A 26,121-nucleotide genomic window follows, 5' to 3' on the forward strand; every position below is an offset into this window, starting at 1 on the left:
TGTGACCTATGAAGGGAGGCAGGACTCAAGTTTGCACAGAAAGAAGGACCATCCTAGTTGAGTTAAAGGAGTTGGGGAGTTGATTGTGAGGGGTTTCCTAGATGGCTGCTGGGTAAGATGATTGAATCTGGGAAGGACAGGGTACTCGATTGCTTAGAAGGGTGCTCTGTAAGTTCTGGATAAGAATGGTGCCCAAGATGAGCTGGAGGAAGGCAGGTGTTTGAATGACCCAGTCCCTGAGGTGAGCCTGGGTTAGTGTTAAGATTTGGTGAGTGAACAGGTACAAATGCTTGTAGCTCATTCATCCAGAAAAAGCATTTTCTGTGTGCCTTTCAGGTCAAGCTGTTACTTCAACCCCTTCAGGCCTGACCCCATCTCCTCCACACACACCTCAAGCTGAACAGCCCCTGAAGCTGGGAATCAAGCCCCTGCCTTGTGTTCAGAGCTTCCCCCAACGCCCAGTCTCCACTACGGCAGCCCTCCCTCCCTGCTCTAGGCCGAGAGCAGAAGCGAGTGGCAAGAGCGCAGGGAGTGAGGTCCAGGTTAGAGGACAGGCCAGAAGGCCCTCCGAGAGGGTCTGCCAACCCCGCAACGTCAGGACAGGTTTGCACGTCCCCAGCAGTAGGCAAGCCGGAGGAGTCTTAGGGTTACAGGGGATGGTGCGCGTCTATAAGCATGTGGAGGATGCACAGGGTGGAGAGGCCACCACCAGGGGGCGATTATCAGGGCCGCAGCGCCTAGAGGCGGGGTTGGAGGGGGGGTCGCCCGATGACCGAAGGCTGTATGTGAGCCTCGCCTCAAACTGTCTCTATTGTGCTAGAGTAGGGGGCGCAAAGAAGAGAGCGGCGACCTTCCCCGCACCCCACCCAGTCGGCCCCGCCTTCCAGGACCCCGCCCCACCCCCGGCTCCGCCTCCACCCCCGCCCCGCCTCTGGCTGCGGCCCCTTCCTCTCGCAGCTGGTGCTGTGGGGCCGCGTAGCCGCGCGTCGCTGTCTCTATGGCCCCGGATCCGAGCGCAAAGGTGAGCAGGGCGGAGAGTGCGGGCGGCGGCCTGGCCTGAGCCAGGGGCTGCGGGCCAGGGGGTCGGACAAGGCCTTCCCCACGTCCATTCTGCCCTCCAAGCTGGGCCAGGCCTTTCTCACCGCCAAGTCCCCCGGTCCTGCATGAAGCCTCTAGAGGGGAGCGGGCCTGGCCCCGGGCTGCGCGGGGTGCAGACCGGCCACCACGGGGTCGGGAACCGGCGCGGGGAGGGGGCCGCGTGGGGAACAGTGTTCCCCAGGATCTGGGTCACATCTCTCGGCGTCCGGCGGGATCGAAGGAGAGCTTGTCCTCGAGCTGCAGCAGTAGAGACTGAGGTTAAACAGTCTCTGTTAGAAGGGAGAGGACCACGTACTGTCCAGAATGTTGGAGGGAGGGGATGCCGGGGGAGGGGCTCTCTCAAGCCCGGAGAGACCGCCATCCTACTAGGCAGAGGGAGATACCGCCTACACTAGGCAGGTGGACATCTGGGATGAAGGTCGAGAGCCTGCTGATCATCCATTGATCCTGTTTGAAGGGTCTCTCCTCCCAATTCCCTCCACCCCAGGATCTAATAGAATAAAGGTCGTCAGAGTTCAAGGGGCTGGCTCAGGGGAAGAACTTGAACTGTGGAACTTGGGGTGGAGTGTGGGGCGTGGAATGAAGACCTTAAACCCGCTTCGCCACTGAAGAGGGGTGGGTGGTATGTTCCGCCCCGCCCACTTAGCCCCGCCCCCTCCCAACAGGTTAAATGGGGTCTAAGAGCTCCAGCCCATCTCCCACCTCTAGAACTGCAGTATACATCGGGGTGGAGGAGTACTAAGTTATGCGTTCCATTCCATCTTTCCTTTGCTAAAGCTAGGGGCCTCCTCCTACCTGGGTTAGTTTCCCATTCCCTCCCTTGTAGAGTGGCCTTGACCCATGCACCCATCCCATCTGCCCATCCAAGGTTGGAAGCCTCCCCCATCACCACACACACACACACACACACACACACACACACACACACACACGAAATTGGGCCTTAGAATTGGGACTTTCAGGAAGGGAGGCAGGGTTCTGCTCTGCATCGCACCCCGGTGGACACTAGCAGGCTCCAAGCCTAGGGCAAAAACTGGACCCCTGTATGCATGTGTGTTTGTCTCTGGGTGGATGTAGTTGTGTATTTAAGGACTCTGTATGAACACACATGTACTTGACCCTTCTGTGAACATGACCCACTGTATCAATGGATTTGTGTGCATGTCCCTAGGACCCTCTTGTTGGATATGTGCACAGTGCTTCACAGAAACCCACCAGTGTGGGTTTCTCTCTCCTCAACCTCTGAGGCTGTGTGAGCTGCTGAATGGATGAGCATGTAAATTCAACTTTCCGTGTGAATATTTATAATTACCTGTGACTGTGGCCCTCTATGTGAGCATATGTGTGCACAAACCTCCCTGTGAGTGTATGTGTGAATGACCTCTGTGAATCGATGCGTTCACAGACCTCCTTGCGAATGTGTGTGTGTGTGCACCCATGTGCATGTACATCACCTTTCTCTGGACCCACGTGACTCTTAAACTGTATCAGTGTGACGTGCACCACACTGAGTGGCTCCTCTACCCTGGGGTGTGTTCCTCCTAACCATAGTGCTCCCCCCACACACGCCTTTTGCACTGAGCAAATAGGAGGTCCTAAAGGTAAATAGGTGTGCCTCCATAGGGAGGGGTGGGGCATGGGCAGCTTGCCTGGAGCTCTCTGCTGCTCCAGCTCCCAAACAGGAAGCCTGTGCCCTTTCAGGGTCAGGGAACCCTCTTCTCTCCCTTTCATATTCGAGTCTCCCCGTCTCCCCTTCAGGGCTCTTCCCCTGCAGTGCTGACCTTTACCTCTTGAATAAATGCTCCTGTTATCCCTCTGGCCAGTTCCTGATTCCTCCCCTCTTTCCAAGGCCAGATAGTTAATATTTGATCTGGGAGAGGAGGCACCAGTGTCACCCTCTGGCCCTGCCTGTGTGTGACTATGAGATGGAATGGGTTAGGTCTCTCCACACCTCACCCAGCCCAGCAACCCTTCAAGGGCCCCCGTGGTGATTAAGAGGACTGTTACAGGGGTTGGGAGAGGCCTGCCACCAACCCCATCCCATCCCCAACTGGCTGGCTTGAGGGAGAGGGTCCAAGATGTGTCAGAGGAGGGGCCAAGAGCTCAGGGATCCCATCATTTACCTTCTTTGTGTTGCTTGTGTCTCAGTTCACTGGCCTTTCACACTACAGCCTCCTGCACAGACATTACACCTGTGCAACCAGGGGGACCCCAGGGACCCACCCCGATGCCTGTGAGTGTCTACTTGCAGGTAGGGACATGTGTGGATGCCTACCTAGAGGGTGCAGTACACCCTGGCATGGGCAGAGATGTGCACCCCCTTGGAGAGGAATACCAAGGAGATGTTATAATTAAAGAGAAATTCCAGAGGGACCTCTCAGGCCAGGGAAAAGAAAAAACAAAGGGAAAGCAGGACAAAATAAACAAAGGCCCATTAAACCTCTCTGGTCAGGCCTGACTGCATAAGGCACCCCCGCAGGCAGCAGGGGCAGCTGCTGACCGAGTTGCATCTCATTGTTGGGAGAAGCAGGCATTCTCTCAGAGAGCCCCAGCTCTGACATGAGGGCCTAGTGGAGCTTCTGGGTTGGCCAGAAAAGGACCATTACCTTGGGTTTTGAGTTGTGGGGGGTCAAGGGCCTTGTAAAGAAGGTAAGTTTCACCCCAGCCTCCTGCATCAGAGCAAAGGGATAGACAGAATGGTTGTGAGTCGATCCTGGCGTGGGAGTTCTATGGATGCTGGGCCTCCTTCCCTCAGTGCCCCCTGAAGTCTGGGTAACGCCATCCATCTTCCACCCACATATAGATCAAAGAGCCTTTTTCTTCCCCCTGTTTTTTCTTTAGAAAACGGACCTCAGAAAACCAGGACTAGCTCTACTGTCGGGGGCAGGGTGACCCCGTCAGTAACCTGTACCCCTTCTATAACTTCACAACTCCCTCTCACCATGGAGTTTGCATTTGATGCAGAAAGGCATGTGGTCCCTCCCTCCGCCTGACCTCTTAGCTGGGATTCCATGGCCACACAACCCTGTGACTCCATGTCGCCCCGATTCCAGGACCCCCCATGGCCCCATGATTTCTTGACCCCCATGGCTTTATGACCCCTGACCTTCCAAGTGACTTCCTTGGACTTTGACCCCTGTGACTGTGCTTCCCATTCCCCACCCCCACAACCTGTGACTCTGGCTCCCTTTGGGGGTCTTGTTAGTCAGGGCCTCCCCAGGAAGATGTGGGGGAGGCTCTGGCCCCTCCTTCTGAGCTTCCTAGCAGCAACTGCAGTCCCGGGACCCTCACTGCGGAGACCATCCAGAGAACTAGATGCCACCCCTCGGATGACCATACCCTATGAAGGTTAGACCCTCAACCTCAAAAGGCAGTGGGAGCCAGGGCTGGGGGTGGGGAGGCACCCCAGAACTAGGCTCACTGCTCCTGCTCTCCCTAGAGCTCTCTGGGATCCGGCACTTCAAGGGCCAAGCCCAGAACTACTCAACACTGCTGCTGGAGGAGGCCTCAGCAAGGCTGCTGGTGGGAGCCCGAGGCGCCCTGTACTCTCTCAGTGCCAATGACATAGGAGATGGGGCTCACAAAGAGGTCAGCCCCTGGAACGTGGACCACCCCAGAGGCTCTCCATCCTCATCCAGCTCCCTGGGACCTCAACTTCCTGCAACCTTGCTAGCTTCCACAGCCCCCTGGTCAGACAGCACTGCCCTTCCGAGCCCCGCCGGTGTCCCTTGCATTCAATGTTCCTCCTGCAATCGATCCTCACCCCAATTTCCCCAGCTCCGTGGAGTCCTATTGCCTGGTCCTATGAGTAATGGGTATTGAGATCAATGCATCAGCTTATTCCCTTTGCCTCCACTAGATCCACTGGGAAGCCTCCCCAGAGATGCAAAGCAAATGTCATCAAAAAGGGAAAAACAACCAGGTATGTGGTCTGCCCTGTCCCCAGCTCCTTTCCTCCTCTTCTTCCTCAATCAGGGATGCCAGCGTTGTTGGGGACACAGATAGGTAGGTACAGACCTGCCAGTCAATCTCAGCAACCACAATAAACCTTGTAAGGATTGCCAGAGTGGCAAGCCATGAGCACAGCATTTTTTTTTTTTTTTGAGGTGGGGCCTTACTCTGTCATCCAGATTGGAGTACGGTGACATGATCATAGCTCACTGTGGCCTTGAACTGCTGGGTTCAGGGGATCTTTCCACCTCAGCCTCCTGAGTAGCTGGGACCATAGGCACATGCCACGCCCATCTACGTTTTTAATTTTTTGTAGAGACAGGGTCTTGCTATGTTACCCAGGCTGGTCTTGAACTCCTGGCCTAAAGCAATCCTTCTACCTTGGCCTCCCAAAGTGATGGGATTGCAGATGTAAGCCATTGCACCCAGCATCTGGGCACAGTACTTCTATTCAAACATCTGGTGGCCTACTAGCTTGTCCTGCAGTGGCATCCTAATCTCCTCTGGGATCCCAAATAATCATGATAGCAGTAAGTAGGCTGGACGCGATGGCTCTCATCTGTAATCCCAACATTTTGGGAGGCTGAGGGTGGGAGGATAGCTTGAGTGCAGTTCAAGACCAGCCCTGGCAACACAGCAAGACCTATCTCCAAAAAAATACAAAAATTAGCCCGGTATGGTGGGGTGCACCTGTAGTCCCAGCTACTTGGGAGGCTGAGTGGGAGTACCACTTGGGCATGGGAGGTTGAGGCTGCATGAGCTGTAATCAAGTCACTACATTCCAGCTTGGACAATAGAGCAAAACCTTGTCTCAAAAAGAAAAAACAAACCAACAAAAAACAATAAGTAACCTCTACAGATGCTTAGTTACGATGGCGTTACTTCCCAATAAAGCCATCATAATAAATTGAACCACTGTGCAGTCAGGAACCATCTATAGCAAGTGCTGATTTAGCTATTATCTCAGTTAATTCTAACATAACCCTATGAAATAGCATTGTCCTCCATTTTGCAGATGAGAAAAATGAGGCTTCGGTCAAGGAATAGTTCAAGTACCCAGTATTCCATGAGTGGCATTAGTGAAGTGTCAGCCTTTCCAGCTAAAGAACAGAGTGTCTGCAGGAGTCCCGTGTCTGGCTCCATCTGGAGAGCTTTTAAAAAATAAACAGTTCTGGGCCGGCCATGGTGGGTCACACTTGTAATCTCAACACTTTGGGAGGTCAAGGCAGGAGGATCACTTGAGCCCAAGAGTTTGAGACCAGCCTGGACAATATAATGAGACACCATCTCTAAAATATTTAAAAAAAAAAAAAAAATCCCGGTCGGGCGCAGTGGCTCATGCCTGTAATCTCAGCACCATTGGGAGGCCGAGGCAGGCAGATGACCTGAGGTCAGGAGTTCAAGACCAGCCTGACCAACATAGAGAAACCCTGTCTCTACTGAAAATACAAAATTAGCCAGGCATGGTGGCACATGCCTGTAATCCCAGCTGCTCGGGAGACTGAGGCAGGAGAGTCACTTGAACTCATGAGGCAGAGGTTGCGGTCAGCCGAGATCGTGCCATTGCACTCCAGCCTGGGCAACAACAGTGAAACTCTGTCTCAAAAAACAAAACAACAACAACAACAAAATTCCCAAGGTCCACTGGGCCAAGGAATCTGATTCAGTGGGTGGGGGATAGTGTTGGGACAGCTGCGTTTAAAAGGGCATCTCCAAGAGAATCCATCAAGAGATTCCATGCTGCCTCTTGGTGCAGCATGGGTAGAAAACAGGGCTGGGGAGGCAGGTGGAACCAGGTCCCAGAAGGCCACAGATGCCCAGCTGGGTGTTTGGATTTTATTCTGTGACAGCAAACACCCTCACAATTTGATACTTTAGAAGCTCCCAAACTTTAATGTATCACCCAGGTGTATTATAAATGCAGATGCTAACTCAGTAGGTCTGGGGAAGGGCCCAAGAGTTGCAATTCTAACAAGCTCCCAAGTGAAGTTGATGCTGCTGGTCCCCAGACCACACTTTGGATAGCAAGGCTTTATAGAACAGTTCCCAAAGCGGCTGGGTGCAGTGGTTCACGCCTGTAATCCCAGCACTTTGGGAGGCCAAGGTGGGCAGATCACGAGGTCAGTTCGAGACCAGCCTGGCCAACATAGTGAAACCCTGTCTGTACTAAAAATACAAAAAAAAAAAGAACAATTCCCAAAGTATGTTATGAGGAACATTAATTTTCAAATGAGGGGTTTAAATGTGAAATGAGTTTGGGAAATGCTGCATGCCCGGTCCCACAATGCATAGCAACATCTGTCAGGCTCTAGGAAGACTAAAATGTGGTGAGTCTGGAGGCAGGAAAAGCAGTGAGGAGGTTGGGGGCATCATTTGGGTCAGAGGAAGGGGCCTGAGCAGGCCTGTGGAGAGGAGGGACAGATGCCAGGTGAGGGAGCAGGAGGAGACACCAAGAGGCCTTTATGGACCTAAACCTCGGGTGACAGGCAGGAGGAATCATTAACAAGGCAAAGAAGTCAAGAGGGTGGCAGCTGAAGGCATCTGACAGGCAGAGAAGACCAGTGTGGCTGGAGTAGGGCGAGTGAGGCCAGAGGAAGGGGCAGAGCCCCGTCACACAGGGCTAGGAGCATGTGGGGCTCCATGTTAAGGTCACTGACGAGCCGATACAGTGGTGTGATCCCCTTTACTTGTTTTTTTCAGGCATGGTCTCACCCGGTTGCCCAGGCCGGAGTGCAGTGCAACAATCATGGTTCACTGCAGCCTCGACTTCCTGGGCTCAAACAATTCTCATGCCTAAGCCTCCCAAGTAGTTAAGACTACAGGCGCCTGCCACCACATAGAGATGAGGTCTTACTGTGTTGTCCAGGCTGGGCTTGGGCTCCTGGGCTCCAGTGATCCTCCCACCTCAGCCTCCCAAAGTGCTGGGATTACAGGTGTGAGCTACTACACCTGGCTAGGTTTACATTTTTAGACTATCCCTTAGGAAGTGGTTGGAGAGTAGCAAAAGTGTGTTGTTTGGTAGAATATTTCTGGAAGGAAACTTCAGACTAGTAACAGCAGTCTTCCTTGCAGGCAACCTGGGAGACAGGGATAAATGGGAGACTCCCTGTTTGTAACATACCCCTTTGTACTTTCTAAATTTTATACTAGGTACATGTATTCATCATTGGCTGAATAAATAACTTTTACAAAACTCATTCTTATAAAAGAGAAGGTTGGGAGGAGCTACCAGGTAGCAACTGCAGATGTGTGAGGAAGAGCTTATGGTAATTAGGACTGGGTGCCTGTGGTGGAGTCAAAGCAGACCAAGTCAAGAGACGTTTAGGACAATGAATTAATTGTGGAGAGAGACTGAATGTGGAGGTGAGGACGTAGGAAGCAGCAAGGATGATTCCTGGCTTCTGGGCTGAGTCGTAGGATGGATGAAGTGCGGTGGGAAGACTGGGTAAACAGGTTTAGGAGAGAGGTAGGTTACGGAGGAGGATGAGCTTGGTTCCTGACAAGGTGAGTTTGAAGCATCTCTGGGATATCAGGTGGAGAGTGAGCTGGCACCTAGGGATAGATTTGGTTGTATCACCCCAACGGGGATGGCAGGAGTTCCAAGATTAGAAAGAGTTGCTGAGAAGGAGCCGGATGGGAGAGGAGAAGCACCTTGGGGTGATGGAATCCCTGGGGGCTCCTGATCCAGGATGGAGGGAACTACAAGAGACACAGGAGATATTGGCAGAGTGTTGTCAGATAATCTGAGGGACAGAAGAGAGAAATAGGGTCGTGGTACTGGGAGGCCAAGGACAGTGAGTTCCGGGAAATATTCTGGAGCAGTGACAAGGATCACAGGTATCTTAGAAAGAACCATTTGTCCTGTGGGTGGGGGCAAGAGCCAAACTACAAAGCTAGACTAATGGAGGAGGCCTCTAGTCAGGCAGGGGGCTCACAGCCCTCCCCCACCTCATCCCACAGACGGAGTGCTTTAACCATGTGCGGTTCCTGCAGCGGCTCAATTCCACCCACCTCTATGCATGTGGGACTCACGCCTTCCAGCCCCTCTGTGCAGCCATTGTGAGTATACCTGTGCTGTGCCAGACTTCAGTAGGGATGGCACCATGTTCGAGATGCCACAGAATAGACTCAGAACCAGCGAAAGACATGTATTTTTGTTGTTGTTTTTTGTTTTGAGACGGAGTCTTGCTCTGTCACCCAGGCTGGAGTGCAACCTCCACCCCCTGGGTTCAAGCAATTCTTCTGCCTCAGCCTCCTGAGTAGCTGGGATTATAGGCACACACCACCATGCCCAACTAATTTTTGTATTTTTAGTAGAGATGGGGTTTTGCCATGTTGGCTAGGCTGGTCTCAAACTCCTGACCTCAGGTGATCCACCCGCCTCGGCCCCCCAAAGTGCTGGGATTACAGGCGTGAGCCACAGCCGAGATGTATGGTTTATTAAGGGAACTTACATACAGCGCAGTCCAGTGGCAGCAGGCCGCACTGGAGAACCACTCCCCTTTATAAAAAGCATACAGTTTATAAAGCATTTTCATCCTCTCCTTAATCACCTCCACCTGGCAGACTTCATTTAACCCAAAACAAAGGGTCTTGATCCCCTGTATGGCATGTGTCCCCCAGGATGGAATAAGGGCTCAGATGTTCTTCAGAGACAAGGAATGAATCTCTGGGTTGGCCACTCCCAGATTTGGAACTCCAGACACACATTGCTTTTAGGCCATAAGGTTGTTCTCAGGGGATGTTTAAGTTATCGCTGCCAGGTGTGTCTGCCATACAACCTGCCCCAGCCCTGATCGCTGATCCCTGACCCCAGACTGATGTGACTTTGAGTCACTGTCCCTGCCTGTCCTCTGAACTACTTACTGCTGGTCCCTTGTTCCCTAGGATGCTGAGGCCTTCACCTTGCCAACTAGCTTCGAGGAGGGGAAGGAGAAGTGCCCTTATGATCCAGCCCGCGGCTTCACAGGCCTCATCATTGGTGAGCAGGCCCTCTTCCCTGGCAAAAGCATGGGGTTTTTAGGATGTGGATCTCATCTCTAGAATTTGCCACCATGTATGTCATGTGTCCCATTGTATATGACACGTGTCTCATGCCTGGAATGTCCCCACCCCAGATGGAGGCCTCTACACAGCCACTCGGTACGAATTCCGGAGCATTCCTGACATCCGCCGGAGCCGCCACCCACACTCCCTGAGAACCGAGGAGACGCCAATGCACTGGCTCAATGGTTAGGAGGATGGGGCACAGGGTGGTAGCGGGTAGGAGACTATTTCTTCATGTTTACTTCCTTGGGCAGCTGACTATCCACCCCCGAAGCCCCAGGTGAGCCTATCCATTCCATTCTTGTGTGTCATCAAGGGTGGGTCGGCCTTGGAGTAGGGGAAAGAGGTGCCCAGCCTGTCTCAAAAGCCTCTCAAGGCCAGGCATGGTGACTCACACCTGTAATCTCAGCACTTTGGGAGGCCAATGTGGGCGAATCGCGAGGTCAGGAGATCGAGACCATCCTGGCCAACATGGTGAAACCCCGTCTCTACTAAAAGTACAAAAAAAAAATTAGCTGGGCATGGTGGCGCACACCTGTAGTCCCAGCTATTCAGGAGGCTGAGGCAGGAGAATTGCTTGAACCCAGGAGGCAGAGATTGCAGTGAGCCAAGATCATGCCACTGCACTACAGCCTGGGTGACAGTGAAGACTCTGTATCCAAAAAAAAAAAAAAAAAAAAAGCCTCTCAAGCTGCCTGACCCACAGATGCTGAGTTTGTATTCTCCATCCTCGTGTGGAACGGAGTAGGGGAAAGGGGTCCTCAGCCTGTCTCAAAAGCCTCTCAAACTGCCTGACCCACAGATGCTGAGTTTGTGTTCTCTGTCCTCGTGCGGGAGAGCAAGGCCAGTGCAGTGGGTGACGATGACAAGGTTTACTACTTCTTCACGGAGCGTGCCACCGAGGAGGGCTCTGGCAGCTTCACTCAGAGCCGCGGCAGCCACCGTGTGGCCCGTGTGGCTCGCGTCTGCAAGGTGGATAGGGCTGACATTGGGGCATGGGTATGGAGTCTGGACCTCTGACCCTGGTCCCTTATCCCATGCCTCTACCTCCCCAGGGAGACCTGGGAGGGAAGAAGATCCTGCAGAAAAAGTGGACATCCTTCCTGAAAGCCCGTCTCATCTGCCACATTCCACTGTATGAGACACTGCGTGGGGTCTGCAGCCTGGATGCTGATACCTCAAGCCGTACACACTTCTATGCAGTCTTCACACTGAGCACACAGTGGTCAGTGTAGGGACCGTGGGGAGGCAGGGAACTGGGGACAGCATAAGGGCTGGAGCAGAGGTCAATGAGGATGAGAGAGGATCCACTGTGGGGAGGTCCAGCTGCAAAGTGAGAATTTTTTTTTTTTTTTTTGAGACGGAGTTTCGCTCCTGTTACCCAGGCTGGAGTGCAATGGCGCGATCTCGGCTCACCGCAACCTCCGCCTCCCGGGTTCAGGGAATTCTCCTGCCCCAGCCTCCCGAGTCGCTGGGATTACAGGCACGCGCCACCATGCCCAGCTAATTTTTTGTATTTTTAGTAGAGATGGGGTTTCACCATGTTGACCAGGATGGTCTCGATCTCTTGACCTCGTGATCCACCCGCCTCAGCCTCCCACAGTGCTGGGATTACAGGCTTGAGCCACCGCGCCCGGCCCCTGCAAAGTGAGAATTTTAAGCACATCAAGCTAGGCTAGAACCAGCAGATGAATACAATGGTCCACTGACCGACAGGAGAGCCCTTGGGACTACAGCTGGGGTTGGCCAGGGTAACAGCAAGCTTCAGGCTGAGCATGGGTCAGGGGGCCGGTTTGATTCCATGTAATTCGCCCCCCTGCTCTATGTCCCATTCTTAGGAAGACCCTGGAGGCCTCAGCCATTTGCCGCTATGACCTGGCCGAGATGCAGGCTGTCTTTGCAGGACCCTATATGGAATACCAGGATGGTTCCCGGCGTTGGGGTCGCTATGAGGGTGGGGTGCCTGAGCCCCGGCCTGGCTCGGTGAGTGTCCAGGCCTAGGGCCAGTGCTGAGTAGACAGAGCCCAGGGAAGGGCCAGAGGGTCTGGGCTTGTGGAGAGGGCAGGCAGGTGGTAGAGTCCCGAGGTTCATCACTCCCACCCCCCAACCCAGTGCATCACAGATTCCTTACGCAACCAAGGCTACAACTCATCCCAAGACTTGCCGTCCCTGGTCCTGGACTTCGTAAAGTTGCACCCACTGATGGCTCGGCCCATTGTGCCCACACGTGGACGGCCCCTGCTGCTCAAGCGCAACGTACGCTACATACACCTTACGGGGACGCCTGTCACCACACCTGCTGGACCCACCTATGACCTGCTCTTTCTGGGCACAGGTGCTTCTGATCCCAATCCCTGATTCCTGTTGGTCCTGATCATTAATGCTTCTGAATCCATTCATTCCTGCTATGACTAGTGGGGAGGTCCCAGTATCCTGGCTGAATCCTTGTTCTGGACCTCATGACTCCTGAGCTGTTCCTATTAGGCCTCTTGCAGGGTGCTGTGAGCAGATCCCATTGTTGCGGTCTGACTCTCTGCTCTTTTCATGCCAGCTGATGGCTGGATCCACAAGGCCCTAGTCCTGGGCTCTGGGATGCACATTATTGAAGAGACACAAGTGTTCAGGGAGCCCCAGTCTGTGGAAAATCTAGTCATCTCTCTATTGCAGGTAGCCCCTCTCTGTGACCCTTAATATAGCCTTGCTGAAACAGGAGGAGGGAGTGGGGAGGTTGGGCAGAGGCTGTGGGTCTGTAAGTCTGAGTAGGGGGTGTGGCCAATCAACTGTCCTATCTGGCTCCCAGCACAGCCTCTACGTGGGGGCTCCTAGTGGAGTCATCCAGCTACCACTCTCCAGCTGCTTCCGCTACCGATCCTGCTATGACTGCATCTTGGCCCGGGACCCCTACTGTGGCTGGGACGCTGGCACCCAGGCCTGCGTGACAGCCACCACCGCAGCTAACAGGTCCCAGGGCAGCAGGTGGGAAGTGGTGAGGGGTGAGAGTCACATGTGGCCTGAGTGGAGGAGAGAAGGCCTGACAGCTACTGGGGGAGAGCAGGGACTAGTTATTGCTAACAGACCTATCTACCCTTTCACTGGGAAACTGAAACCCAGTGCCACTTGTTCATGAAAGCTGATCTTCTGTCCCCAGGACGGCACTGATACAGGACATAGAGAGAGGAAATCGAGGCTGTGAGAGCAGCTGGGATACAGGTGAGTGACTCATAGACGAGTGTGGGTCTAGTTGAGCAGCCTGTCCTCTTTGCCATTTACTGTCATTTGTATGTGCATGTTTGTATCTGAGTGGCTGTGGCTATGTACATTTGGTAAGGATGACCCAAACATGGAGCCTGGTACAGAGTAAGTGCTCAACAAACATTTGCTGCCCAAATGAATTATAAATGAGGAAACACACTCAAGATGTGACATGTCTTGTCACCTCTGGAGCTTTCAGCCAAGTGTTGGATGACAAGGGTTCAGGAGGGTAATGGGTATTTCCCCAAGGAAGGTCAGATGACTGAGCTGATATCTGAAGAAAGAACAAAAGTTGGTCAGCATAGCTAAGATGTATTAAGTGTTTACTGTGTGCCAGGCACTAATCTAAATACTTCTATGCGTGATGTCATTTATTCTCACAGCATTCTTATGAGAAAGGTGCTATTATTATCCCCATGAGGGACCTCCCTGAGGCCCAGGGAATATAAATAAATTGCTCAAACTTATTCAGCTGTTAAGAAACTGGACCAGAATTCAAACCTGGCCAGGTACGGTGGCTCACACCTGTAATCCTAGCACTTTGGGAGACCGAGGTAGGCAGATTGCTTGAGCTCAGAAGTTAGAGACCAGCCTGGGCAATATGGCAAAACCCCATCTCTACCAAAAGTACAAAAACTAGCTAGGTGTGGTGGCACATGTCTGTAGTCCCAGCTACTTGAAAAGCTGAGGTGGGAGGATCGCTTGAGGCTGGGAGGTGGGGGTTGCAGTGAGCTGAAATCCACCATTGCACACCAGCCTGGGTGGGTGACAGAGTGAGACCTCATCTCAAAAAAAAAAAAGAATTCAAACCTGACCCCAAGCAGTCTGACTTGACTTTGTGCTTCTGGTCACTATACTATGCTATCTCCCACAAGTTAGCCAGGCAAGCAGAGGACATGGGGTAATGGGGTAACATGCAAGCAGAGGGAACAGCAGGCAGAGGGAGCCTGGTATGTTTGAATGGCAGAATAGGCTGGACAAGCAGGCAGAGACCACGTTGAAGATTTTGGTCTTTATCCAAAAAGCAATAGGAAACCTCTGAAGAGTTCTAGGCTGGAGAGTGGCAAGATCAGATTTGTGTTTTTAAAATACCTCTCAGGCCAGGCGCTGGTGGCTCACGCCTATAATCCTGGCACTTTGGGAGGCCGAGGTGGGTGGATCATGAGGTCAGGAGTTCAAGACCAGCCTGGCCAACATGGTGAAACCCTGTCTCTACAAAAAGACAAAAGTTAGCCGGGCATGGTGACACACACCTGTAGTCCCAGCTACTCGGGAGGCTGAGGAAGGAGCATCGCTTGAACCCGGGAGGCGGAGGTTGCAGCGAGCCGAGATCGTACCACTGCACTCCATCCTGGGCAACAGAGTGAGACTCCATCTCAAATAAATAAATAAAATAAAATACCTCACATAGAGAATGAATTACATGGAACCAGAATGGGCTTGCAGTCATGGAAGGAGAGAAATCAACAGGTCTAAGACAGATGTCGGAAACAGAATCATAGTGAGAGTTAGATACAAAGGTGAAGAAGGACTGGGCACAGTGGCTCACGCCTATAATCCCACCACTTTGAGAGGTTGAGGTGGGTGGATCACTTGGGGTCAGGAGTTCGAGACCAGCCTGGCCAACATGGTGAAACCCCGTTTCTACTAAAAATACAAAAACTAGCCGAGCATGGTGGCGCATGCCTGTAATCCCAGCTACTCAAGAGGCTGAGGTAGGAGAATCGCTTGGACTGGGCAGGCGGAGGTTGTAGTGAGCCAAGATCATGTCACTGCACTCCAGCCTGTGCAACAGAATGAGATTCCATCTCAAAAAAAAAAAAAAAAGTGAAGAAGAAAGAGAAGGGAGACTCCCAGGAGCTTCTGACTTAAGCAGCTGTGTGGCTGGTGGTGCCATTCACAGTGGTAGCAGCTCAAGGAAAGGACCCAGTGTAGTTTGGGAGAAAAGCTTTGGCCTTTCAGATGCCCAAGAGACCTCATGTGGGGATGCCCAGCACATGGTAGATATCCAAGCCTGGCATTCACGAGAGAAGTCTGAGGTAGAGATTAGGAGTTACTGGCAGATGGCAGAAACTGAAACCACAGGAGGGGATGAGAGCACTGAGAGAGCATGGAAAAGGGCCCAAGGCACTGCCTGCTTCCTGGGAAGGGCCAGCGTGAACCTTATGTGGAAGCATGAGCACAGAGCCTTGGTCAGCTGTCACTGTGATTCTGGGTTCTGTGCTTGGTGCCAGGGACTTGGCAGTGCACACACAGTCTGGGTTGCCATCTCCAATCCCTTCCTGGGCTGGGCCGGTACTGACCTCTCCCCCATCCCCCACAGGGCCACCACCACCACTGAAGACCCGCTCTGTACTCCGGGGTGATGATGTCCTCCTGCCCTGTGACCAGCCATCCAACCTGGCCCGGGCTTTGTGGCTGTTCAATGGGAGCATGGGCCTGAGCGATGGGCAGGGTGGCTACCGTGTGGGCGTGGATGGGCTGCTGGTGACAGATGCACAGCCTGAGCACAGTGGCAGCTATGGCTGCTATGCTGAGGAAAATGGCCTCCGCACCCTGCTGGCCTCCTATAGCCTCGCGGTCCGGCCAGCCACTCCTGCCCCAGCTCCGCAAGCCCCTGCCACAGCTGGGGCACAGCTGGCACCTGATGTGAGACTGCTCTATGTGCTCGCCATTGCTGCACTTGGTGGCCTCTGCCTCATCCTGGCCTCCTCCCTCCTCTACGTGGCCTGTCTGCGGGAAGGCAGACGAGGGCGCCGACGGAAATACTCACTGGGTCGGGGCAGCCGGGCAGGAGGATCTGCCGTGCAGCTTCAGACAGTCTCAGGCCAGTGTCCTGGAGAGGAAGATGAGGGTGATGATGAGGAGGGGGCTGAGGGCCTGGAAGGCAGCTGTCTCCAGATCATCCCTGGAGAGGGAGCCCCAGCCCCACCACCCCCACCGCCCCCACCGCCACCGGCTGAGCTGACCAATGGCCTGGTGGCACTGCCCAGCCGGCTGCGAAGGATGAATGGCAATAGCTACGTGCTCCTGAGGCAGAGCAACAACGGAGTACCAGCAGGGCCCTGCTCCTTCGCTGAGGAACTCAGTCGCATCCTGGAGAAAAGGAAGCACACGCAGCTCGTAGAGCAGCTAGATGAGAGCTCTGTCTGAGCCTAGCCTCCAGAACAAATGCTCTTCCAAGCCAGCCTGCCTGTCTCAGGCTGGGCCACTGCCTCCCTAACACAGCCACCAGAGCTTCATTCCCCCCACTCCATGCCCTCCTCCCAACTTTTTGATGTCCCTGTAGGGCTGGCCAGTCAGGCCCAGCCAAAGCCCCCTCCTCAGTTTCCACAGACCCACATGTGAGCAGCCCAGGCCCATCGGTGCTCCTCAGAGGTAGGTGCTCCCTCAGGACCAGGTGCCCTGCAGACCCAGAGCCAGTTCCTAGCCCCTTAACCTAAACACTTAGAGGAGAGGACTCCATCCTCCTGTTCTATTCATCTGCCCAAACCCTTTCTCTTTCTCCCAGGCAGGGCTCTGCAGGTCCATATGGCCTCAATGTCACCACCCTCTGCATGGCCCTGTGTGCTGGATTGTCCTGAAACCAGACAAGACCTCTGCCAGCCACCTAAGCCCTGCGTACATTCACAGGCACACGTGGAAGAATGTTTATCAGCTGGGCTGCAGTGCCCCCATCCTGACATTCTCCTGGTGCATTCTTGTTTCATCCCTGCTTCTGGACTTGGGGTACCCTCCCAATTGCCATATCCTATCTGGTCCTCTTCCCCAGCCCCAGCTCCGTGTGGTGACCTCTTTGGCAAGAGCTTGGGAACGGGCCAGCCTAGGGAGGTAAGACTGCATCACTCCCCTCCTCTCCCTTCCTGTGCAGCCCTTGTGAATCAGCCTCCCCATTCTCCTTGGTCATTCTCAAGAGTGTTAAGAGACAGAGCCCCAGGCATGTCCCATCCCCGTGCACATGTGGCTTAACACACACCTGTATCACACATGTGCTTACATTTCCACTCACATGTACCTTCTGAGCCACCCCTTGCTGCCTCAGAACTGTGTCTGTTGGATTTGGCCCATGGACATTTCAGAGGGAGATCCCCCTCCCATTTAGCTGTCCTCACAGGCCCTTCCCCAGGATGGATGACCAACACTGCACTCAATGAGCCAGCCTCTCTTTTGGGGGAATCAAGCTTTTGCTTCCCCTAGACTACAGCAGGGAAAGGGAGGACAAATCTGATGTCTCAACTGGCACATGAAGCCCGTTCTTGGAACTATGCAAAGGACAGAGGCTGGGAGTTTGGATGCTTAGCTCCTACCCTTGTCCTACCTCACCGGGGCACTTTCAGGGTCCAAGGGCCTCTGAAGTCTCTAGGCCCATATGGGACAATCAATCCTGACAACTCCCCCGTCCCCCTCGGGTGAGGATGACTGTTATTTTTGTAGCTGAGAACGTGGAATCCCACGGGTTTTTACTGCCCTTCACCTAGCCTCTCCCACCTCCACCCCACAATGAATGTATTTATTGTGAGAATGGCTACATTTCTTTAGGAATGCCCCCACTTACCACCAGGTGGGTGGAACAGGCATGTAACAGAGTGGGGAGCCTGGGCTCAGCTCCTCCCCCTGCTGTTGGTTAATAAACACCCTCTTTCCCCACAGCTATGAGTAGTCTGCTTCATCTAGATGGGCCCACCCCTGATCACCAGGGGCCAGGCTCAAGCCTATACAGAAGGTGCTGCAGTGATGTCTGCCTCCAGGGTTGGCCCTGCTCCCCAGTACAACTATTTGCAGAGGAAATTGGGATATTCAGCTTCCATCTTGACTCCCTGGCAGGCACACAGGCCCTTTTATTAGGGTTCACACTATTCATTAATCATGGTGTTAGGGCATGGCAAGAAAAACAGTTCAAGAATTCTTACAAGGGTTTCTAGATTTTTATTTTCTCTCATTTCCCCACCATCCCCCTCTTTAAAAACAACAAAAAACTAAGCCTAGAAAATACTCATTAGTCAGCCCTCCTGCCCTTCCCCATGGTTCTCAGCACCCCCCCACCAGCTGGCTCAAGGGACACAGATTTTATTTCTGCACAAAAAATGGGAAAGAGGTGTATAGCTAAGACCAGAGAAAGCTTGTCACCCAGGGCTTGGGCTGAGAATCACTCCCTTCTCCCATTCAGGGGTCAGGCCTATATTAACCACATGGCCTTTGATACTAACCACCCTGAGGGTTGTTATATGTTCTGCGTCTATTTTTAAACAATGAAATCTGGGGCCAGGGCTTAACATATGCACACACTTTGAAGTAAGACCTGAAATGACCTTGGGTAAGTTTATTAACCTCGGTTTTATAAATCCTTAAACAAACATTCACACAGATGTAAAGTGTCTAGCCCATCAGAGCAGAGAAGACCTCTCTATAGCTCAGTTGTTGTACCAACAAGATATCAGGGATTCTTCAGAAGCCAGCCTTGAGACCTCTCATTGTGTTTTGAGATCATTATTATCAATTTGGACTTCAAAAACAAGGGCCCTGTAAAACCCTTGAAATCTTCCTCATCTCAGGTTTTAGGGATGCCACCTGGATAAAAATTAAGGGTTCACAAAGGTCACTGCCCCCAGAAGCAGGCACTGGAAATAGGCAGCTCTTCTTTATCCCAAGCAGAACCTGTGTCAGCTTCCCCATTGATGGGTTACATTTGTCTACGTGGGCTTGGACTCCCAAAGAGGAAGAACCACCTCTACTGGAGAACCAGTCCAAAGCCTGGGGTTGCAGTTGGTGGGGCCTCTTCACTGTGCTTGCAGCTGGGCTGAGGCAGGATCCTGGGCCTCTCGGGGGCGTAGCCCGTGGAACGTGGTCGATTTGTTGGTGAAGGGGTGCCACTGGCCCTGGATGCTAGGGTTGTCGGTGTGGAAGGGCTTGCGGATGCGGATCACATCCAAGCCCGACTGGTTGGCCAGCTTCTGCACCAGCGTCGAGATCTCTTCGACCGACTTGCAGTGGATGCTCTCCTCGCGCACAGCCCCATTAACTGGCAGAAGAGAGGTGAAAGTGGGTGAGTGAGAGGAAGCTGGCCGTTGCGGCCAGGCGAGAGGGAAGCCAGCCGGCCGAGCCCCCGATCCCGCCCTCCAGCTTGAGCCCGGCCCCACTCACGGTATTCGGCCACTACTCTGGGCACGCAGCACGGACGCGAGTTCACATATATTACGACCCCTGGGTTCCGTCGGGCGAAGTCGATCACCTCCCGTTCCACGAACTCCCTAAGGGACCCGGGAGAGTGAGCAGTAAGACTCCTAGCCCGGGTCGACCTACCCGGGAGTCGTCGTCACCCCCATCGCCACCCCCGCCCGCGCCCGCGTACTTCCCTTGGCTCACCTGGCGCCGCGAGACGAGGGGCCGTCGCGGCTGACGCTGAAGCTCAGACGCTGCAGCTGCTGCACGTAGCGACCCAATCCGTTGTGGAGAACACTGGCCAAGAATCGGCTCGGAGTCCCGCGCGCAGTCATAGCTACTACTAAGCGGCAGCGGAACCCAAGCGGCTGAGAGGGCGGGACTAAACCTCGAGACTTCCGGTTCCGGGACGACGGCTCACGGAGTTTTGCTTCCGAGGTCAAGGCGAGTAGCGTGCGCGGGAGACTCACGTTGCCGGCGAAGTGCAGGAGACGAGAGTGGTCACTCCGGGCCGGGGGCGGCGCGGCGGAGCTCAGAGTAGTAGGGCAAAGTGAAGACACGGGGAACGATAGAGACCGGTATTCCTTTGGGCTCGGGAATTGGCAGGAGTCGTGTAGGGCGCTCTCGCCGCGTTGAGGTCCCAGTGAGGGGAAGGAGCAGCGGAAAAGGGTCTCTAGTCGGGGCCTAGGGCAAAGGGACTACAAAAAAGATGCCGATGGCTATAGAGGTGAGGACGACGAGGAGATGCTGTGGAGGGGCAGTAGAGGTGAGGAGATGATGCAGAGAAAGCGCAGTGAGGAACTGTATAATAGAGGGTCAGAGAGCTGAGGGGGTGGAGAGAAACTGTAACGGACCATAGAGGTGAGGGAGCCATTGTAGAGGGACATGGACGTGAAAGGGTCATGTAGCTGGGCATATGTGTGAAGTAGCAACAAAGAGGGTCTGAAGAGGAGACATTCATGGAAAGAAAGAAGGCACCTAGGGTGAGCTCCGCAGAGTGCTGCGTGGGGTATACCTAGAGTCTGGTCTATTGAAGGCACGCTAAGCAGGCACCTAAGGCATTTCAAGTAGTGAATTCCCACATTTGGCTAGGAATGTGGGTCCTCCTCCGAGGTGGGCACCCCCTCCGAGGTGGGAACCCCCTCCGTATCTTGCTACCCCAGCGTGGGGAGTGGATGGGTCGGAGGGGCCTGCCCCGAGGCTTGGCCCCAGGGCCTCCTCGCAGACGGTACAGGAAGGAGGCTCTCCCAGACTTGGAGATGCCAGTGTTGCCTGTAACTGCAACCAAAATCCGCCAGTATTTGCGGGAGCATGGGATCCCCTTCCAGGATGGCCACAGTTGCCTGCGGACACCGAGCCCCTTTGTAGAGCCTTCGAAGCTCAAAGACCAGACTGCTGTTACCACTTCTTTCAGCCTCTACATTGACAAGACCACAGGCTGCTTTCTCTGCATGACCAGCCTAGCAGAGGGGAGCTGGGAAGACTTCCAGGCTAGCGTGGAGGGGGAAGGGGATGGAGCCAGTGAGGGGCTTCTGCTTAGTAAGGCTCCAGAAGTTGAGGACAGTGAAGAGGTCTGGAGGATCTGGAACCGATCAGTACCTCTCTGGGAGCTGCCTGATCCGGAGGAGGTTCAGCTGGCTAATACAATGTTTGGCCTTACCAAGATTACAGATGACACACTCAAGCGTTTCAGTGTGCGATATCTTCGACCTGCTCGCAGTCTTGTCTTCCCTTGGTTCTCCCCTAGGGGCTCAGGATTACGAGGCCTGAAGCTACTAGTGGCTAAATGCCGGGGGGATGGAGTGAGCTACGAGGAAAGCACCATTCCCCAACCTAGTGCCTACCACAATCTGTTTGGATTACCACTGATTAGTCGTCGAGATGCTGAGGTGGTTCTGACGAGTCGTGAGCTTGACAGCCTGGCCTTGAACCAGTCCACGGGGCTGCCTACCCTTACTCTACCCCAAGGAACAAGCTGCTTACCCCCTGCCTTACTCCCTTACCTGGAACAGTTCCGGCGGATTATATTCTGGTTAGGGGACGACCTTCGGTCCTGGGAAGCGGCCAAGTTGTTTGCACGAAAACTGAACCCCAAACGATGCTCCTTGGTGCGGCCAGGAGATCAGCAGCCTCATCCCCTGGAGGCCCTGAACAGAGGCTTAAATCTTTCTCGTATTATTCGCACTGCCCTGCCTGCCTGGCACAAGTCTATTGTGTCTTTCCGGCAGCTTCGGGAGGAGGTGCTAGGAGAACTGTCAAATGTGGAGCAAGCAGCTGGCCTCCGTTGGAGCCGCTTCCCAGACCTCAATCGTATCTTGAAGGGACATCGAAAGGGCGAGCTGACGGTCTTCACAGGTAACCCTTTGAGAAATCACTACTTAGGGTAAAGGGGCAGAGGATCAGGAGACAAAAGCATGTGGGTTTGGGCCACTGACAATGTTGAACAGGAAGTTTGCCGCGTCCCTCCAGTGTTAAAGCCCTGACCTATATCTTGGTTTCAAGGGTGGGACTTCCTCCTCACCCAGGTCTGTTCCACCCGCTGCAGGGCCCACAGGCAGTGGAAAGACAACATTCATCAGTGAGTATGCCCTGGATTTGTGTTCCCAGGGGGTGAACACACTGTGGGGTAGCTTCGAGATCAGCAATGTGAGACTAGCCCGGGTCATGCTGACACAGTTTGCAGAGAGGCGGCTGGAAGATGAACTGGACAAATATGATCACTGGGCCAACCGCTTTGAGGACCTGCCCCTCTATTTCATGACTTTCCATGGGCAGCAGGGCATCAGGTGAGGCTCCCAGGTTTCAGGCACCTTGCTTTCCCAGACAGATTCCAGCACTCAGGAACCTTTGGTTGCTTTTCCAGCTCCAGCAGGAATTCCTTCAGCTCTTTATGTTTGGAGTTTTTCAAAGAATGACAGGGCAGGGTTGGGCACAGTGGCTCATGCCTATAATTCCAGCACTTTGGGAGGCTGAGGTGGGAGGATCACTTGAGCCCAGGAATTTGAGACCAACTTGGGCAATATAGGGAGACCTGCCCCCCCATAAAAAATTTTTTTTAAATTAGGCTGGGCATGGTGGTGGCACACACCTGTGGTCCCAGCTACTCAGGAGGCTGAAGTAGGAGGACTGCTTGAGCCCAGAAGGTTGGGGCTGCAGTGAGCCGTGATTGCATCACTGCACTCCAGCCTGGGCTACAGAGCAAGACCCTATCTCAAATCATCATAATAGAAGGGCAGAAGAGGCAGCCAGGAGAGTGTTCAGGATGCCCATTCTTCTGCTTGGGGTGGTCTAGAGACAACTTGTCAAACTTCTTGCCTTTTCTCTTCTCAGGACCGTAATAGATACAATGCAACATGCAGTCTATGTCTACGACATTTGTCATGTGGTCATCGACAACCTGCAGTTCATGATGGGTCACGAGCAGCTGTCCACAGACAGGTGACATCCTCTCTTGTCTAGCTTGAGCCCGCTTGGACATACAACACACCCTTCTCGGGCAGCTGGCCTCTAGGCACACACGGTGTGCTCTCTTATTTTCTGAAATGTGTGCAGGCACGTACCACCCCCATGTGCATCATATGGAGGTGTGGGGTGTGGCAGCAGGATGTATGGACAGGGATCTGAGTGGGTCCTTGGGTAGAAGGAGGTAGAGTGGGTTGTGGTAGTTTGTGGGGAGATATGAATGAATTGAGTCTGGGTACGTTCTTGCCCTTCTCTGTCTAATAAGCTCTTTGTGTTGCTGGGATGGGGGCAGGATTGCAGCTCAAGACTACATTGTTGGGGTCTTTCGGAAGTTTGCGACAGACAATAACTGCCATGTGACGCTGGTCATTCACCCCCGGAAAGAGGATGATGACAAGGAACTGCAGACAGCATCCATTTTTGGCTCAGCCAAAGTGAGTGGCTTTTAGAGGAGCTCAAGCTTTAGAAAGTAAGAGCGGGCAGGTGGGGCCAGGGACAGCCCTCCTTCAGCCTTAATCATCCTGACTGTCCATCTGGAGCAGGCAAGAGGCAATGCCTCTGGGGCCATGACATGAGGAATGCGTGTGCTGGGAATACAAAGGCTGTTAGTAGTTGGTTCTTTGCTCTCCTTGCCCTCCAAAAGCTCACATCCTCTCATGTGGGAAACAGTAAGACAGAGATTGCAACTCAGTGTGATAAGAGCTATGACAGGGCAGCACAAGTATTTGGAGAGCAAAGAGAAAAGATGTCTGAGTCAGCCCGGAACATCTGGGAGACTTCCCAGAGGAGGTGACAACAAAGGTTGGGTTGAGGTTTGGTAGACAATGGGTATTAGACAATCAGGTAAATGGGAGGGCCTTCTGGGCATGAGGCCCAGCACAGTCCTGGAGCTTCTAGTGATACACTGAATGCCTAATACATACCAGGCCTGGGCTGGACACAGGGAATTCAGGGCAAGGAGCACAAATCATGTGTGATGTAGCAAACATGGAGCTGGGAAAAAGAGTAATGCAGAAGAGGGGAAATGGCATGGTACTGTGGCTCACGCCAGTAATCCCGACACTTTGGGAGGCCGAAGCAGGAGGATCGCTGGGGCCCAGGAGTTTGAGACCAACCTGGGCAAAGGTGAGACCTTTTGTAGTGAGACCTCGTCTCTACAAAAACTTTTGAAAATTAGCTGGGCATGGTAGCATGCACCTATAGTCCCAGCTACTCAGGAGGCTGAGGTGGGAGGACTGCTTAAGCCTGGGAGGTTGAGGCTACAGTGAGCTGTGCTCACGCCACTGCACTCCACTCCAGCCTGGGCAGCAGAGTGAAGCTGTGTCTTTTTTTTTTTTTTTTTTTTTTTTTTTTGAGACGGAGGTTCACTCTTGTTACCCAGGCTGGAGTGCAATGGCACGATCTCGGCTCACCGCAACCTCCGCCTCCTGGGTTCAGGCAATTCTCCTGCCTCAACCTCCTAAGTAGCTGGGATTACAGGCACGCACCACCATGCCCAGCTAATTTTTTGTATTTTTAGTAGAGACGGGGTTTCACCATGTTGACCAGGATGGTCTCGATCTCTTGACCTCGTGATCCACCCGCCTCGGCCTCCCAAAGTGCTGGGATTACAGGCTTGAGCCACCGCGCCCGGCCCGAAGCTGTGTCTTAAAAAAAAAAAAAAGAATGGTCTCCTTCCTGAGATGTGACATTTAGACTGAGACCTAAATGAGAAGAAGCTGAGTTTGAATGGGGTCACCCACTGTGGAGAAGGAGAGGGAACAGCATGGGCAGTGTGTGAGCAGCAAGCTTGTCAGGGAACTGAAAGATTTTATTGGCCCCAGTATGGTGGTCAGTACTTCAAAGAGCTTTGTGATGAGGGGAAGTACTTTTCCCTCTCCCCATTCTTGTCACTCCTCCCTGCCCTGTCAGCCTTCCTTTCTGCTTTGCTCATGTCTTACTCCTGCTTTCCTCTTTCTGCCTCCTGTTCCCCAGGCAAGCCAGGAAGCAGACAATGTTCTGATCCTGCAGGACAGGAAGCTGGTCACGGGGCCAGGGAAACGGTATCTGCAGGTGTCCAAAAACCGCTTTGATGGAGATGTAGGTGTCTTCCCACTTGAGTTCAACAAGAGCTCCCTCACCTTCTCCACTCCACCAAAGAACAAGACTCGGCTCAAGAAGATCAAGGATGAAGCTGGACCAGTGGCCAAAAAGCCCTCTTCTGGCAAAAAGGGGGCTACACCACAGAACTCTGAGATTTGCTCAGGCAAGGCCCCCATTCTCGACCAGCCAGATACCTCCAAGCCTTCAAAGTGAAGGCCGTGCAGAGCTGGTCACTGAAATGAGCCTAATAGGACAGGCAGGCTGGGGCACAAAACTCTGCAAGGACTTCTGTATCCTGTGGTCATGAGCTGTGTCTGAGGGGCCTAACCTAGGGCAGGCTTCCAAAGTGAGAAAATTCAGTGTAGCAGACTACTGAGAAACCACTGTGTGCCAGGCTTTGTTCAAGGTCCTGTATATACAGCACTGAAAAGAGAGATAAGGTTTCTGCTCCCATGCATTCTAGTGGAAGAGACAAGCAAGCAATGAGCAAATAAGCAGAAAACCTAGTTTTAGTTCATGAAAAATGTAAAGAAAATAGAAATGCGGGCTGGGTGCAGTGGCTTATACCTGCAATCCCAGCACTTTGGGCAGGCAAATCATGAGGTCAGGAGTTCGAGACCAGCCTGACCAACATGGTGAAACCCCATCTCTACTAAAAATACAAAAATTAGCTGGGTATGGTGTTGCGCACCTGTAATCCCAGCTACTCAGGAGGCTGAGGCAGGAGAATCACTTGAGCCCAGGAGGTGGAGGTTGTGGTGAGATCACGCCACTGCACTTCAGCCTGGGCAACAGAGCAAGACTCTGTTTCCAGAAAAGAAAAAAAAAGGGAAAAGAAAATAGAAATTCAATAGCATGCTGGCAGGGTATTGTGGATAAGTGGTCTGAAAGGTGTCTGAGCTGAGGGCATGTGAGCTGGGGCCTAAACAAATAGAAGGAGAGAGCCACATGGACATCCAGAGAAGGGGATCCAGGAGAGGGAAAAGGAAATAACCAAGCCCTGAGGTAGGAATGAGCAGGTCAGATCCAAGGCAGTGAGGTCAGGCCCCCTGAACCCGGGAGGCATCGGCG

The 26,121-nt window shown here is 53.3% G+C and overlaps 3 protein-coding genes across 15 annotated transcripts; 2 read left to right on the forward strand and 1 right to left on the reverse strand.

Annotated features, from left to right (window-relative positions):
* The first annotated feature begins 797 nt into the window (after window positions 1–797).
* SEMA4G (semaphorin 4G) lies at window positions 798–17,996 on the forward strand. 4 transcript variants are annotated; one of them, XR_004269920.1, is made up of 16 exons: window positions 798–1,021; window positions 3,940–4,446; window positions 4,538–4,686; window positions 4,958–5,020; window positions 9,010–9,108; window positions 9,937–10,030; window positions 10,167–10,280; window positions 10,898–11,067; window positions 11,151–11,320; window positions 11,934–12,078; window positions 12,208–12,430; window positions 12,647–12,762; window positions 12,896–13,071; window positions 13,244–13,305; window positions 15,671–16,725; window positions 16,859–17,996. XR_004269920.1 is itself a non-coding variant. In XM_032281340.1 (16 exons), exons 3-16 carry the CDS (start codon window positions 4,323–4,325, stop codon window positions 16,498–16,500), a joined length of 2,535 nt encoding a protein of 844 aa, XP_032137231.1. In that variant the 5' UTR covers window positions 798–1,021; window positions 3,247–3,349; window positions 3,940–4,322; the 3' UTR covers window positions 16,501–17,996. The 4 variants fall into 4 exon arrangements, 3 of the variants coding, with proteins under 3 accessions (XP_032137231.1, XP_032137230.1, XP_032137232.1); XM_032281340.1 differs by adding an exon at window positions 3,247–3,349 and having other exon boundaries at window positions 15,671–17,996; XM_032281339.1 differs by having other exon boundaries at window positions 15,671–17,996.
* On the reverse strand, window positions 10,949–20,536 carry MRPL43 (mitochondrial ribosomal protein L43). Of its 9 annotated transcripts, none has more exons than XR_004269925.1 (6): window positions 19,711–20,536; window positions 19,489–19,595; window positions 19,099–19,366; window positions 16,121–16,183; window positions 13,532–13,621; window positions 10,953–11,421 (listed from the first exon to the last, which is right to left on the reverse strand). XR_004269925.1 is itself a non-coding variant. In XM_032281346.1 (4 exons), exons 1-3 carry the CDS (start codon window positions 19,839–19,841, stop codon window positions 19,125–19,127), a joined length of 480 nt encoding a protein of 159 aa, XP_032137237.1. In that variant the 5' UTR covers window positions 19,842–20,536; the 3' UTR covers window positions 13,442–13,621; window positions 19,099–19,124. The 9 variants fall into 9 exon arrangements, 2 of the variants coding, with proteins under 2 accessions (XP_032137237.1, XP_032137235.1); XR_004269922.1 differs by having other exon boundaries at window positions 19,042–19,366; XR_004269924.1 differs by lacking the exon at window positions 13,532–13,621 and having other exon boundaries at window positions 10,949–11,421.
* TWNK (twinkle mtDNA helicase) lies at window positions 20,416–25,663 on the forward strand. Of its 2 annotated transcripts, none has more exons than XM_032281342.1 (5): window positions 20,416–21,861; window positions 22,052–22,292; window positions 22,837–22,944; window positions 23,261–23,402; window positions 24,943–25,663. In XM_032281342.1, exons 1-5 carry the CDS (start codon window positions 20,601–20,603, stop codon window positions 25,261–25,263), a joined length of 2,073 nt encoding a protein of 690 aa, XP_032137233.1. In that variant the 5' UTR covers window positions 20,416–20,600; the 3' UTR covers window positions 25,264–25,663. The 2 variants fall into 2 exon arrangements, with proteins under 2 accessions (XP_032137233.1, XP_032137234.1); XM_032281343.1 differs by having other exon boundaries at window positions 21,758–21,861; window positions 22,114–22,292; window positions 24,943–25,662.
* Window positions 25,664–26,121: the final 458 nt, after the last annotated feature.

The sequence above is a fragment of the Sapajus apella genome, unplaced genomic scaffold, assembly GCF_009761245.1.
Source record: "Sapajus apella isolate SASKATOON/1434 unplaced genomic scaffold, GSC_monkey_1.0 scaffold13, whole genome shotgun sequence".
NCBI classification, from domain to species: domain Eukaryota; kingdom Metazoa; phylum Chordata; class Mammalia; order Primates; family Cebidae; genus Sapajus; species Sapajus apella.